Raw genomic sequence first — 16,019 nt, forward strand, 5'->3', positions numbered from 1 at the left:
AAAATTCATTTTTCATTTATTGTTAAATAATAATTAAATAATTCAATCAATCTGCATTGTTTGCACGGATTCATGATAACAATTATCTTAAAAAAAAACATATTCAAATAAAAATTATCACAGCAATTATAAAGGACGGAATCAGTGTTACATATTGTCAATAATCACAGTTTAACAGCTGCATTAACTAATGTTGTCATTCCATTTGCTGACACACCACGAACTGATAGATAACCTGTTAAATCCTTGACTGATTTTATCTTCGGAGGAAGCTGGAATTCCAGAAATGTATTTTTTGTTTCCTGCCACTGTATGATGTCAGCGCCACCTAAAATAGTTCCTGCCGAAACTTCATAATATATTGGCTGCTGTGTTTGGAAATGATCTTTCCATGATGCTGTAATTGTACGGTTATCTAAATCAAGTCGCAAATTTGGGTTCTCTGAAATTTTAAAAGTTTACTATATATAACGTGTATTATATAAATCCTGTTTTATGAAATATATATTGAGAAGCGGACATACATACACATATCATCTATCAATGTGGGGAGCGTTTTCCATGAATGAACTTTTGATCATGCACAACCATTATTGATAACCACCGTTTCTTATAAATGTGTTTACTTCTCAATTCACCAAAATGTAATGCAATGGGACACTTAAAATGTTTGGTTTTTGAAAAAAGAAATGATTGCAAATTGCGTTTAATGATATAAGCGGTACTGTTATACTGTTTAGGTATTAGCATTACTGATAACGTTAACAATTTTTCACCTTAATAAACCAAAACATAATTAAAAAATCAATTAGTTTGAAAAAAAGATAAATAATTTGATTTCCGCCCTGACAAAATAGGTTTTTATACCTTCATAATATTTGCAATTGACGAAAAGACTTCGAGAGACCAATGAACAACCATGGTTCATTGTTCTACTTTGTGCTAAGAAAAAAGCGTAACGAGTAACGGAAAATGAGATTTCCAAAATTTCATTGCAAACAGTTTTCGAATTGGAGACTTCATTATTACAAATATTGGGTCACTAGTGTTTTGAAGATATCAAAGTCAGATGCATGTACTCAAAACAAGTTTTGACATAAATATTTGGTCGAACATAAAAGAAAAATCTAAGGTATTTCTATTCTCGTTGAATTCTAAACTGATTCTCACAGTAGACTTCTGTAAGGTACATACATGTTCACAGTGTATGGACTTAGTTAACAATGGTGTTTTCGTTATAAAATAACGAACTGTGCCATGAGTGCATGATACGCTCATCACTTTTTCTTATATATTAGAAATTATAAAAAAAACAATGAAAGGTAGCTTATTTAAATAGATTTTTAAGCAGTCCACCAAAGTTTTACGCAAATTGACTTAAGCTTTTAAAAACTGCACTTACAGAGCTATGAAGAAGAACGACTCTAATGGACTGATAATTTCACAAATGCAACATGTTTTGTAGTCTCAAATATATAGGATAAAAGTTAAACTGCTTGAAACGTTTTTCTCAATCCCAATTGTGTCTTTTTTACTAAAAATAAATCTGCATTTGCGAAATAAAAAGTAAAATCACAAAAATACTGAACTCCGAGTAAAATTCAATCGGAAAGTCCCTAATCACAATCAAAATACAAAACACATCAAACTGTCATATTCTTGACTTGGTATAGGCATTTTTGAATGTAGAAAATGGTGGATTAAACCTGGTTTTATAGCGCTAAAAATGCATTTTCAGCATGACATATAGTTGTTAATTTCTGTGTCATTTTTGTCTCTTGTGGAAAGTTGTCTCATGGGCAATCATACCACATCTTTTTTTTTAAATGTGTGTCGTTTAGAGAGTTCCTGTTTGTATGCTATATACACACTATACATTTTAACCTTGTGTGTTATGTTATACTATACCTATTAGCAATGGCGACATTTGAGAAATAACAATTTGTGATGACACTTGAGTACTCCGTAAGTACATTTTATTTACTGCATTGACACTGGCTGAATAGTTTCCATTCGATATATCCAACCCCTCAAACAAACAATAGGATATGTCTTGGTTTTCAGCAATAATTGACTTAGAAATCAATGTTGATTTGCCATGGCTTTGCAATGTCAGCTGAAAAAATAAAGGAATTTTTCATCTTAAATATAATCTGGTTTCAATTGCGGATTTGGAAATTCTGCCCGCCTTTTGGTACAGTCAATATCGATTTCGAAATTCCGAAGTTACATACTTCCGGTATGACTAATCACCAAACAATGTGCAAGTAGTCTATTTTATAATTCATACTCATGTCAAGAATTTTTTAATTTTTTTTTATATAAAAAGAGAAATTTTTAACATTTAACTTTAGCAACATCCAGTTTAAGATAACTGATTATATGCGCAATATTAAATAGCATCTTAATAGGTGAATTGACTTACTAGGTAAGAATCGAGACCCGTCAAATCCTCAAATCCTGTCCATTTTACCCTGATAGATGAGGTGTCACCTTGATAATGATCTCTTGGGTTGTATTCCGTTAAGGAATGTGGTAGAATTTGTACCTCGGCTGAAGTAGTATTTGGTGAAAGACTTGAAATTTTAACACCATTTGACGACTTTGAGGACTGCAATCCTGCCTCATTTTTACATCGCAATGTCACGTGTATCATCTGCATAGACACTTGACCGCTAGAAAATACTTTTGATATTCTTTTCACACCACTCGCTAATTGCTGGAAAGTTTGTATTTCATTCCCATATGGTTGATAACCTGCAAATCAAACGTATCTTATCAAAACATAGACATAGGTGGATGAGGTATGAGTGCCATTGAGACAACTCTCCATCAAAATAACAATTTATTAAAACCATTATTATGTAAACCATTATAGTCAATGTACGGCCTTTAACACATAGCCTTGGCTCACACAGAACAACAAGATATAAAGGGCCCCAAAATAACTAGTGTAAAACTATTCAAAAGGGAAAACCAACGGTTTAATCTATATATATAAAAAAAAAAGCGAAAAACGTTCTCTTGACACACCTAACATGTATATAATTAACATGAATTTTGTGTCACACCCCCATTCGAGGTTCCAATTACTTGTATTTAAAATTCACAAACTACGGGTATTCATATACATTGTGTCTTAAGTTTAAAACAAATGACAGCCATTTCATGTCATGAAATTATTTAAGTTTGGCATCAAAAATAGTTAAAAAATAATTAATTAACAATTAAAAACCAATTGTTCAAAGAACAATTGAAGGTCTTTCCACCACTAACAATATATTTTGATATGAAAACATTGATATTCAGTTTGAATGTCAATTCCTATGGCTTTATGATGTATAAATATGAATTTCAAGCAAAGGTCAAAATCTAGAACGTCCAATTTGCCTTTGACCTTGATCTCAATTTCAAGGTCATAAACTAAGGACCTCAAGTCAAGAGATCCTAGGTCCATAATATGTAAGGATAATGAGTTATATCACTTAACGCATTATTCTAAATATAAAAGGGGAGAAAACTCCAATTTACAGTCAATGACCCTCGCTATTGAAATTTAAGTGTTAATACATGTCACTACTAACAATTTAGTAAAGATAATTTGTCGATATCGTTTACGGTTATTGAAAATAAGTGAAAATAAGCCAAAATAAAAATTTAGAAAATGACCTTGACCTTGACCTAATTTTCATATTTTTGGACTAAGGACCTCAAATCTAAAGACATTATGTCTCTATCACTTATGGTTTACCAGTTAGAAATGCATATTACTTATTTCAAACATAAAAGGGGGGAAAACTGTCATATGGAATCTATATACGGCTTCGGTCAAAATAAAACAGAACATCCTGAGGATATAACGAGCAATTTGATAAAATAAATTTGTCGGTTTCTTATACTGTTGCAAAGCCTTTGAGATCACAAGAAAACAGTGTTTGGGGAGATAACTCTTATATGGGAAAGTATTCGGTTAAGCGGTGACAGTTTCAAAAACGTATAAACTGTTCGATATCAAATTCCAAATATCTAAGCGACATCTTGCAAAACAAAAAACAGCGAAGGAAAAAAATTAGGTGGAAGAAAAAAAAATAATAACAATCAGAAGAAAACCAATAGGTCTTTCCACGGAAAAAATAATGCATAAGAGACTTACATTAATTAAAACACATCCCAGGGATTTAGTGTATTATCGCTAGGGTATTTTCCTATTTGTATTTGCTTTATATTTAAAATGCTTGTACTCACCAACTGCCCACTCACAAACATCTATTCCTGATTCAGCATCATTTACCTCCCAGTTTGCAGATACTTCTTCTGTTGTTTGTGCGTCTATATCAGAACCTACAACAGCAGATATGCATAACTTTTATCAAATCAGAAAAAAGCTTTAAAAATCAAATAGAATGTATTTAATGATAAAAACTTTGCAAGAAACCTTTCTACAATTCAATGTGAAAAAATATGATGCAATATTAACGACATTTACATCTTAGAATCACAACATACAATATTATCACGAAATATCAAACAAGGTTTCCATCTCTTGTATGTTTCTTTGTTTAAGAAAGTGCTTTACACTAAAATAGATAATTGAGCTATTTTTTAAATATATATTTAGTATACTTATGATGCTGAACACACATACAATTTGATGTGCATTATATTAGGGAAATCACTGTAATAATAAGGTAAACAATCACCACGTTTTAAATAATTGACATGTAGTAAAGCCATGATCAATTACCTGTTTTTGTTGTCTAATTGCATTTCATTCAATACAATCATCTAAAACAAGTGATATTTTATGCACCAAATTTTCACACTTCAACCTCATATCTAGCATATTTTCTATTATTTTTTATATTGATTAGTACACAAACCTATGCCATCATTAACAAATCTAATATCTGGTGCTGTTAAATCTACGAGAAGATCCTCCGCGTGCGCTTCTCTTCTTAATCCAGCAGCATTTGTAGCAATTACAGTGATATGGATGACTGACGTATGGGCTAGACTGACATTATAATTATAGGCAAAGTTATTCAGACCAACACTTGTAAATCCTTGGACCTCTGTGCTTCCCTCTGTATAGCCTAGAAAAAAGTATTTATTAAAGTTTTCAGTTGATTACACTTCAATATTTCTTCTAAAAGAATAACATATAATTACTTTTTTTTTATTTTCAAGACTTTTTCTTTTATCTTTAATTTGTGATGAACGCATTGCATCTGATGCTTTCTGAGGGCGGAACTGACGTCGATTCGCCATAGCAAAGTTTCAAACAAGACATGAATTTCCCTTTTTCTGCAATGAATGGCTATAACAATTATTATTTCTGACAACGGTAGTATACTCTTGTAAATTTTGATAAGTACTCGAGTACGTTTTCCATTTTTGATTAACAAGTTCACATTCGAATGTCTTCGTCATTCCATAAAAATGTCAATTTCTTTAACACGCTTAAGCACATTTCGATTCAGCCAGTGAACTGCTAGGGATTATAACACTTAAAGCTCAGCCAATCATCATCTGGGATCATTGGCAACAACATGGGTCAAGAAAGGGTTAAATAATATTTACCTATAGCCCACATATAATCTACTATTGGACTTTCTGGATCAACAAAACTCCACGAGGCATGGATTGATGACCACTGATGCAGAGCCACCACATGGGCGTGAATATGTTTGCCATTTTGATTTTCTTCGTCATGGTTATGGAGAACAGTTTCCTGAATTTTTACGTCATCAAAAAGAATACCGGTATTTCCAGTCATGCTGCCAAGATTGATTGTTTCTGTTGTTGTGGACGGACGAAAGTAGAATGTATGATGGTGCCAGTTTAACTCCTTTGATGCACTTCCGTGTTTATCTTGTTTTGTATAGACCATAAAAACGTGCCTTGTATTACCCAATTCTATATATCCCTCTTTATTTGCTAAAACAGCACCAAGAATGGGAGGATGCGCTGTTACAAAAGTCACACGATATAAATGTCCAACAATTAAATTGTCTAATGACTGTGATATCTGTCCTTCAACAAATATAAATGACCTTCCGTCGATAGCTACATTTTTACCAGATTTTAAAACTCCTACACAACTTCTTAATGAGTTATTCCATTGCATAGCGTAAACAAGGTTGTTGCAAAAATTTGCATTGGTAATATTGTCCCAATCAATTGCTTGACCATTCACGTCTTCAAACGAGGGATTTGCTGCAATATTTTGATCCAAATGTTCCATAAGTGTTGGTTCTGGATGTGTAGTGTCAATCATGACGCCATTTGATTTCGATGTTTTAGATCTATATCCTATACCGTCTACTGCATACACTAGACTTTCAACCTCCTCTCCTGTAAAAATGAAGCGACAGAAATTGTACAACGTCATTTTCTCATGTCGTTAGATATAAAATATGTCGTATGTCAAATGACACTCGCTTGTTCTAAATTTCTTGGAAACTGTATGTGATGGTTCCCCATATTATAGCTTTGAATTGTGAGTCTGAATACGATATAAATGAGATAATAAAAAATAATTTGGTGACAGCAAAGGTCAAACATTGTGCGTGTGAAGTATAGAGCGAATTTATCTTGCAGAGTATCTTAAAATGTGACATTTAATCAGGCATAGATTACCTAAGCTGAATTTGGCAAAACGTTTCGAATTTTAGTCCTCAATGCTCTTCAATTTTGTACTTTTTTTGGCCGTTTTAACTTTTTTGGATTCGAGCGTCACTGATGAGTCTTTTGTAGACGAAACGCGCGTCTGGCGTATATACAAAATTTAGTCCTGGTATCTATAATGAGCTTGATTAGACTTACTGACATATGGAAGTGATTTGATCTTCAATCTTAAGAGCCTACCTCCATTGGTTTATACAAAACAAATGCCAACAATAACAACTTGTTAGCTGTTGGTGACCTTCTGTTGTTGTCTGCTCTATGGTCGGGTTGTTGTCTCTTTAACACATTCCCCATTTCCATTCTCAATTGTATTAGTGTGTTCTCTGCATTTATTTCCAGTCTTTCATTATCATTTTCTCCTTGGTTGTTCGGGCGAAAATTCTTTTTCATGTTATGTTGGGTTTTTTTTTTTGTAAAAAGAGGTAACACTGCTACTTGTGTATAAGAAAATAAAACCCGCTAACTAAACACAATCTAAATAAATGTTAGTTCACGTGTTTGCTTTCATCAAATACCAATTATAGAAATATCTAGGATGTAAGAAAATGCTTTAAACTCTGTACAATTTGATCTTTAGTAGTTTTTGGCTAATCAACAGCTGTATTTCAATTTACTAAATATTACCTGTATCTATGTGTGAACTATTAAAGACCCTGGACACAGAATGGTGAATCCCCACATTTTCCCAGTCTTTAATGTTGCAAGGTACAGAAGCAGATTTAGTTTGTACACACCACATGTAGTTTGTTATTCCTGAATCTCGATCAGAAAACCCATGCCACGAAGCTCCGACCAATTTTGAATTATTCTGATATTCTGTGTCGTGCATTCCTAAAACAAATGATAGTACAATGATATATGCAGGCTGAAACTTTATAATATAAGGCATTTCAGTCAGACGTTTACATAAGATACAAATTATTTCTGTTATGATACTTCTTGCAGCCTCATTATGAACTTGAGGCGAGGTACTGTAGTAAAAGCACTGAGTCTTTTATGAATATGTTTTGGCTGAGCATTTACTCATTTTGTGTCATGAAATGATACTCTTTATACCTTTCTTTCGTTTTCAATAATTAAAAGACTGATGCAGTAAGCTTTTAAGTTCAGAAAACTACTAACCGAATCCATATAGTAACATTAATTATTCCCCGTAAAATTTCCAATCGTATATTATCCTTTGTTTCAATACTGCCGATTTACAAAACTCATCTCTCCTTTAAGTAATACACACCAAAAATGTTTTGTATTTAGTTTTTAATAATACATGTAGTATAATTGTATTCAGTTGTTATTCACGATCACTGACCGTATTTCGTTGTAACCTTCCATATTTCTCGACAAGTTATTATTTGAAAAGGAACAGAAATGTACGTACTAGTTATTGAAAAGGGAGAATACTAAGAAGACAATGAAAAAAAAAGATAAGTGGCTACGATTTCAGAGAAGCTTTATTGTGCCATCATATAGAGTATATGTACCATACTCAGCACAATGAGTGCCTAATACTTCCCCTTATGAGGATATCTCCTAAGTGGGTTTTTGTATCGGGCTTTAATTTATGTAATTCACTACACAATTAAAAATTACAGAAAAAGTATGATGATTCATGATAAAACCAACAATAACAGAGATGCGAAGATTCCAAAGGGCTTTCAAACAAATTTTCCGAAAACAGTTTGATATTGCCATGGCAAAGAACGAATGATACAAAATGACGAAAAAGAGAAAACATATGGTACCAACTAAATATTGAGCATCACGACGCCCACATAACACAGGTAAAATGAATTCCTATAATAATGACATAATTAAAATGACACTAGATCTGCATTTATATATTGGTATATTCTTTATATAATACCCACCTATACCATCATAGACAGTACCAGTAACTGGTGGTAGAGAGTCAACCATGATACCGTCTGATGTTTCAGTAGCATGGATACCAGAGTAACTGTATCCTACTACATTACTGTAAAATACTTTCCCTGAAGATAATGGTACTCGGCTGATGTTATGAGACGTTACTGATCCTGGTAGATCTAATTCCACTTCATGTATATCATTACCTTTAACAAAATTTGGTTCATTATTTCTAATACAATACACAAGTGGCTAATTTGATAGTTTTAAAGCCTTACACATCTTTTGAAAACAGAATTACCATCTAACCAGATAATTTCTGCAAAATGTCAATGTAGTGTAAACAAAATATAGTTTTAAATCATACCTCCTGGATATGTACTAAGATACACTTTAAACTTGGCAATTATATTAGCATCATCTTTAAACACGTTTGTCCATTTGACTGTGAATGGAGCACCAGGTTTTAGATAATCAACATCCTTCTTCCAGTGACCAGGTATTTGTTCCACAACCTGTAATGGTTGGACATCGAATAAGTTTTGATATAACTTATACACAAATCAGAATTCCAACAGTACAAAAATCACAATTGTGTCCGTGTAGCTAATTCGTGTCCATTAAGAACAGACATTTTAATAATTATAAATGTAATTTAAAGTTTAAAAACAAATAATTTGATGTTGAATGCAACACGTCTTCTGATGAGATGACGTCGTTTTGTTATTCTCGTGGGATTTGGTCCATGTGTGTTACATTTTAGTGTTATGTCGTTGTTCTCCTCTTATATTTAATGCGTTTCCCTCGGTTTTAGTTTGTTACCCCGATTTTGTTTTTTGTCCATGGATTTACGAGTTTTGAACAGCGGTATACTACTGTTGCCTTTATTTATCATATTATAGACAAAATTTTGCCAGGTGACCATGACGTCATCAACGTTTTTTCATGATTTACGCCGGTTTAAAATGGAATTTAGAATTTTATCATAAGAAATAACTGTAACATTTTGTCAGTCTATTCGAAATAACAAAAACAAATGTAGTACACACGCGTTATTCAGTGTGCACTACATTTTTAATGTTATTTCTTCATAGACAGAAAAAATATTACAGTCATTCCTTAAATAAAATGTAATAAAGGTTTATATCTTAGCGCTTCGAATATTTTCTACATTGATTATTTGTCTGCGCAATTTAAATAACTTTCAATCAAAGTACTCGTTTGAGTTAAAAATATGTATTTTTTTAATATTCGGGACGAGTAAATTTGATTTTATTGTACTAACTGCTGATCCTTTGATTTTCCGCCTAGGAAGAGGAGTTGACATAACTAATATTCCATCTGTTTTAAAGTCTGCATACGTGTCGTCATTGTACCAGGCTCTGACGAACATCGAATACGATACTGGTGATTCCTTTAACCGCTGACCTACATTTGTAAAATGATTACTAGTATAAATTCATCAGTTGACAGTTAAAAGATAAAACCACAGCTTAAACACGACAAATATATTAACAACAGTCAATAAAAAAACTGATAGAAAACTGATAGGTGAGATACAGGAACCCCGTAAAAAACACACAACTGCAACATTAAGGATTAATTAAATATTATATGATAGAGACAGTCAAATAACACAAACTTTTATGTTATAATAAGATATAATGCACCTAGAAGGGCTTTTAGTAAAAATATTTTCAAACTCACTTAAGCTTGTTATATAAATGTTTTAACGTTGACACCACAACTGGTAAATTGTGATACACACTATATCATCAAATAATAATCACATTAAATATAAGCAGACTTGAATGGTTTAACCGACTAATATCCAAAGAAGAGCCAATGAAATTAAAGACACGTTCAAAAGTCAAACATAAACTGACAATGCTATTGCATAAGGCTACATATATGTAGGACTCGGAGGTGCGATGGGGACGCTGAAGTACAATGGTCACGCTGAAGTGCGATGGTCCACGCCGAACTACGATGATCATGTCGCTGAAGTGCGATGGTTTTGTGTATGACGTTTGAATAATGTGACGTTTTCAAAATACAACATGGATTCACAGGCAATAAAATATGGTTTTGTAGATGAAAGTTTCATGCTTATAAAGGAAAGTAAGGGGAAAAAAGGAAACGAACTATTCAAGTCCCGAACAGTTTTAAGCATTACATGTTGAGGTTACAGAAATATGTTTACACATTTTAGGCAGCAAAGCGGCTGAAAGATCAACTTGTACTAACCAGTATTCTAAATTATTCCGCAGACTTTTTGTACGATAAATACAGTATACTTATCTAAATATTAATCTTAATTTATCTTTACGTAATCGTCACAAGATTTTATGTGGGCAATTTAATATAAAACAATTGGCTAGTATTAGCAATGTTTCAATGTTTTTGCTATATCACGTTTATATAATGTTGTTTTATTCCCGAGATAAATTCAGTCGCTCTAGTCTTATTTTTTGTGGTATCAGTGTTGATTGTCTACAACATATCAGACAGAAATTAACCTGCCTAAACCTTATGTGTACTTCCCAATTGGTCATCCTGTAATTTATTTTTCGTGAAATAATTCACAAGCCTCGCTATTAGTGAAGCATAGATTAACTTGTCGCTATTTTACTTCGTGGATACTGTTTCGTAATCAGTTATATATAAATTGATGAAGAATTGTTGTTAACAATTACTAAGTTTTATATTAATATTTAAGTAAATCAGTGGCGGATCCAGAAGTTTCCATAAGTGGGGTCCCGCTGACTGCCTAAGAAGGGGGGCGCTCAAGTCATGCTTCAGTGATTCCCTATATAAGCCCCAGAAAAGGGGACCGGGACCTCTGCCCCCGAAATCCTCCTCTGTAAATGAGATGGACACTTCTTAGAACTTTTATAAAAGACCTACACGCTGAATATTGTTTTCCCTTGAAAACCTTATTCCATACTCTTGCGTGCTAAAAGGAGAATTGGAGAATTGAAAAATTAGATTAAAAATTAAAGTGTTTGGTATGATCTAAATAGAAATTAAACCATCTTTCAAATTAGAAATAAATTTTCACTCTGTTATTAATATAAGTTAGATAATTCATACCAATCTAATCTTGAATTTCATCCAAATTATTTCTTTATTTTCGGAACACGTTTTAGAAATTTAAATGTGACGTCACTTTGGGCGTTTTATTGACTATGGCTAACAGGGCTGTGATTTTTTAATGTATTCTTTTTTATTCTATAGCTAGTCACAACTTAAGTTTAATCATGTATATCTATTATATAGTCATTTTATAAAATTTACTGTTTGCAAAACTATGTATTATTGTTGATAATAATGATGTTTTTGTCCCAGGCGGATAACCCTGGCCTCACAACTTTTTGGAACATTTGGTCCTCGGCGATCTTCAACTTTGTAGTTGTTATTGCTTTCAAACTTTTTACATTTGTGTGGACGTGGCGCGCGTCTAGCGTATAAAAAAATATTTCTTAACCTGTTACCTTTTGATGGCTATTATTCGTTTGTTTTTCTGTCCTATATTTTCTCCCATTTATCTGTTTATTTATTGTTACCTTGTCGTGTAATGTTGTCATTTCAATGTTATAATTAACACTACCATTAAAGCGGGGGTGAGAGGGGGTTGGCATGGCCACAAAACCAGTTTCAACCCACCATTTTTTCATAAAATGCCATGTACCAAGTCAGGAAAATGGCCATTGTTAAATTATAGTTCGTTTCTGTGTGTCTTACGTTTCAGTGGTGTGTCTCTGTTGTGTCGTAGTTCTCTTATATTTGATACGTTTCCCTCAGTTTTAGTTTGTAACACGGATTTGTTTTTTCTCTATCGATTTATGAATTTTGAACAGCAGTATACTACTGTTGCCTTTATATAGCAAATACTTTTGTCAAATCTTAATGGTGTTATTTTAATGAAACAACTCATGTACATTTTGCTTTTACTCAAAGTCTTAGGTTGCCCATCGCACTACAGCGTGATACCATCGCAAATCAACGTACACTACCAACTGCTCAGAGTCTGAATTGAACAGTTTTTGTGCTCGAGCAGTAAAATCGAGCACACTTTTTACTCGACTAGTCTCGACATTGTCTCGACTGTACTAAACTGTACTTAACTGTACTCGACTAGATCTCGACTTTACTCAATTAGTCTAGTTCAGTACTAGATGATCTTGGTGTAGTCTGAAATGGTCTTGACCAAGGCTCGACCTGTTTCGATCTGTCTCGACATGTCTTAACTCAGTCTCGACCTGTCTTGACTAGTCTTGACCTTCAAATTTAGTTTTGACTGGTGTAAATCAGCCCATCTAACTGAATTAAATATTGATCTTACAAAATTCAACCTTATTTGGTAGTTTGATTTATTGCTGTGAAATGAAAGAATTTAATTTACAATAGGTAAAAATAAAAATTATTATATAAATTCAGATAGGCGTCTTTCATTTTTTTTTTTGTTGTATTGCTGTAAAATTAAAGAATCAAATTAATCTTGGTAAAAAAGCTAGGATTTGCAATTCGGACAAAGTAGAGATAATAAACTTTAATTTTTTTTAATAACTTTTTCAAAATAACTTGAAATTAATAAATATGTTTAAACTAAATTAACTTGGATTTTCATCAAACTATACAGCTACCTTGGTGATATAATAATCTTACTGAATCCCAGGTTGTTATGAAGTTTTGGTGTATTACTGTCAAATTTAAGAATCAAATTAATCTAGGCAAAAAGAACTATAATTTGCAGTTCGGACTTTATTCAGATAGTACATTTAAATTTTTTTAATATTTTTTTCAAATCAACTTGGATTTTCCTCAAACTATACAGCTACCTTGATGATGTATTAATCTTACTGAATTTCAGGTTGTAATGACGTTTGGTGTATTGCTGTCAAATTTAAGAATTAAAATAATCTAGCTAAAAAAGCTAGGATTTGCAGTTTGGGAAAAATTTAGATAGTACACTTATAATTTTTTTCATAACTTTTTCAAATAAACTTAGATTTTCTTTAAACTATATAGCTATTTTAGTAATATATTGATATTACTGAATCACAAGTCGTTATGTAATTTGTAATATTGCTGACAAATTTAAGAATTAAATTGATGTAGGTAAAAAAAAGCTAGAATTTGCATTTCAGACAAAATTCAGATAGTTAACTTTAGATTATTCAAAGCAACTTGGATTTTTATTCACATCTACAGCTATCTTTATTATATGTTATTCTTACAAAAAACAGGTTATTTGAACATTTATTTTATTGCTGTCAAATATAAATATTTAAATTATAGGTATCTATCTGAATTTTGCAAATTTAAATGAATGTTATTTAGAATTTAAAACTCTCTGGTAGATGTGATCTTTTGAATAAGTTTGCCCCAAGCAAGAGGTATTGCTCTATAAATCACCACAAATCAGATAGCGGCATAGTTGATGAAAATCCAAGTTGATTTGAAAAAGTTATTAAAATAATTAAAGTGTACTATCTCTATTTTGTCTGAACTGCAAATTCTAGCTTTTTTTAACAAGAATAATTTACTTCCTAAATTTTACAGCAATAAAACAAAAAACAAAATGACCTAGGATTCAGTAAGCTTAATATATATCTAAGATAGCTGCATAGTTTGAAGAAAATCCAAGTTGATTTGAAAAAGTTGAAAAAAAAAACTAAAGATGCCTATCTGAAGTTATATAATAATTTTTATTTTTACCTACTATAAAATTAGATTCTTTCATTTCACAGCAATAAATCAAACTACCAAAAAGGCTTAAATTTCGTAAGATCAATATTTAATTTAGTTAGATGTGCTTATTTACACCAGTCAAAACTTAATTTGAAGGTCATGACTAGTCGAGACAGGTTGAGCCTTGGTCAAGACCATTTCAAACTACACCAAGATCATCAAGTACGGAATCACACTAAGTAAAGTCGAGACTTGGTCGAGTACACTTAAGTACAGTTAAGTACAATCGAGACAATGTCGAGACTAGTCAAGTAAAATGTGTGCTCGATTTTACTGGTCGAGCCCAAAAACTGGTCAATTCTGACTCTGAGCAGTTTGTAGTGGTAGTATCAACAAGTTAACGTCAAAATGTCACCATCGCACTTCAGTGTGTTAACCACCGAACTTCAGCGTGACCATCGCGGTTCGGAGTACCATTGCGATTCCGAGTCCTACGTATTTATACTGATATTTGCAAAATGATAATTACTCAGAACAACTTACATACCTGAATATTGTTTTAATACAGAAACATAAAGAGCAAGATTAATGTTGCAAATAAATATATGTAGACCGTTGGTTTTCCCGTTTGAATGGTTTTACAAGTAATTTTGGGGCTCTTTATAGCTTGTTGTTCGGTGTGAGCCAAGGCTCCGTGTTGAAGGTCGTACATTGACCTATAATGGTCTACTTTTTATGCTCAACCTACGATAGTAGAGGGGCATTATGTTTTCTGGTCTGTGCACCGTTCGTGCGTCCGTTTGTCTGTGCGTCCGTTCAGGTTAAAGTTTTTGGTCAAGGTAGTTTTTGATGAAGCTGAAGTCCAATCAACTTGAAACTTAGTACACTTGTTGCTTATGATATGATCTTTCGAATTATGAATTTATGAAATTATACTTTTGATCCCAATTTCACGGTCTACTGAACATAGAAAATGAAAGTGGGAGTTTCAGGTTAAAGTTTTTGTTCAAGATTGTTTTTGATGAAATTGAAGTATAATCAACTTGAAACTTAATACATATGTTCTCTATAGTATAATCTTTCAAATTTTAATGTCAAATTAGATTATTACCCAATTTCACGGTCCATGGAACATGGACAATGATAGTGCGAGTGGGGCATCCGTGTACCTTGGACACATTCTTGTTTAAAATTGTTATTTGGATGAAGAGTTGTCTCATTTGCACTCACACCAATCATTCTATATCTATGTGTATAGATAATTGGACTGTTGATCAAATCTATGATGGAATTGATTTGTTCATTTATGTTTATAAATACGAGAACCTGAACGAGCATAACTTATACATCAATTGATATGTAAAACAAAGTAAAGGTAAAACATCCACATAAGTAAACGTCTTAGCTTGTATGTCGTTTCGCAATTCTGTTTTATAGAACCAATTGTTAAACAAATATCAATCAACACAAATTTAATAAAAACAAAAAAATAAACTTACCTCGTTTAATGTTCAATATTGCTTGATTTGTTTGTCCTGCATGATGCCAAACATCGTCGTTTAAATTATCAAAGATTCCTTCAGGTTCATCTTTATATGAATATCCGGCTGTCCATTCATACCTTAATCATACACATATTTTTGAATCATTTCAATCTGTGCATGGTATCTATTACAGAGAATTGTGGGAAAATATTTATGGTCGACAGCAATTTAAAACGTTAATGAAAAACATTACACTTATTTATTCATTTATATACACATATTTCATTT

General features: G+C 32.3%; 1 protein-coding gene across 1 annotated transcript in view; it reads right to left on the minus strand.

Moving 5' to 3' along the window:
- The window catches only part of LOC143084124 (uncharacterized), an 85,460-nt gene continuing 69,441 nt past the window's right edge, over positions 1-16,019 (minus strand). The window contains exons 44-54 of the mRNA XM_076260531.1: positions 15,747-15,868; positions 9,839-9,981; positions 8,921-9,068; positions 8,556-8,759; positions 7,312-7,518; positions 5,581-6,354; positions 4,881-5,093; positions 4,246-4,341; positions 2,426-2,757; positions 1,909-2,116; positions 1-442 (exon numbers count right to left, since the gene is read on the minus strand). Of these exons, the coding sequence (XP_076116646.1) occupies positions 165-442; positions 1,909-2,116; positions 2,426-2,757; positions 4,246-4,341; positions 4,881-5,093; positions 5,581-6,354; positions 7,312-7,518; positions 8,556-8,759; positions 8,921-9,068; positions 9,839-9,981; positions 15,747-15,868 (2,725 nt within the window). The 3' untranslated portion in view covers positions 1-164. The remainder of the gene's footprint in view (positions 443-1,908; positions 2,117-2,425; positions 2,758-4,245; positions 4,342-4,880; positions 5,094-5,580; positions 6,355-7,311; positions 7,519-8,555; positions 8,760-8,920; positions 9,069-9,838; positions 9,982-15,746; positions 15,869-16,019) is intronic.

The sequence above is a fragment of the Mytilus galloprovincialis genome, chromosome 7 (genome assembly GCF_965363235.1).
Source record: "Mytilus galloprovincialis chromosome 7, xbMytGall1.hap1.1, whole genome shotgun sequence".
NCBI classification, from domain to species: domain Eukaryota; kingdom Metazoa; phylum Mollusca; class Bivalvia; order Mytilida; family Mytilidae; genus Mytilus; species Mytilus galloprovincialis.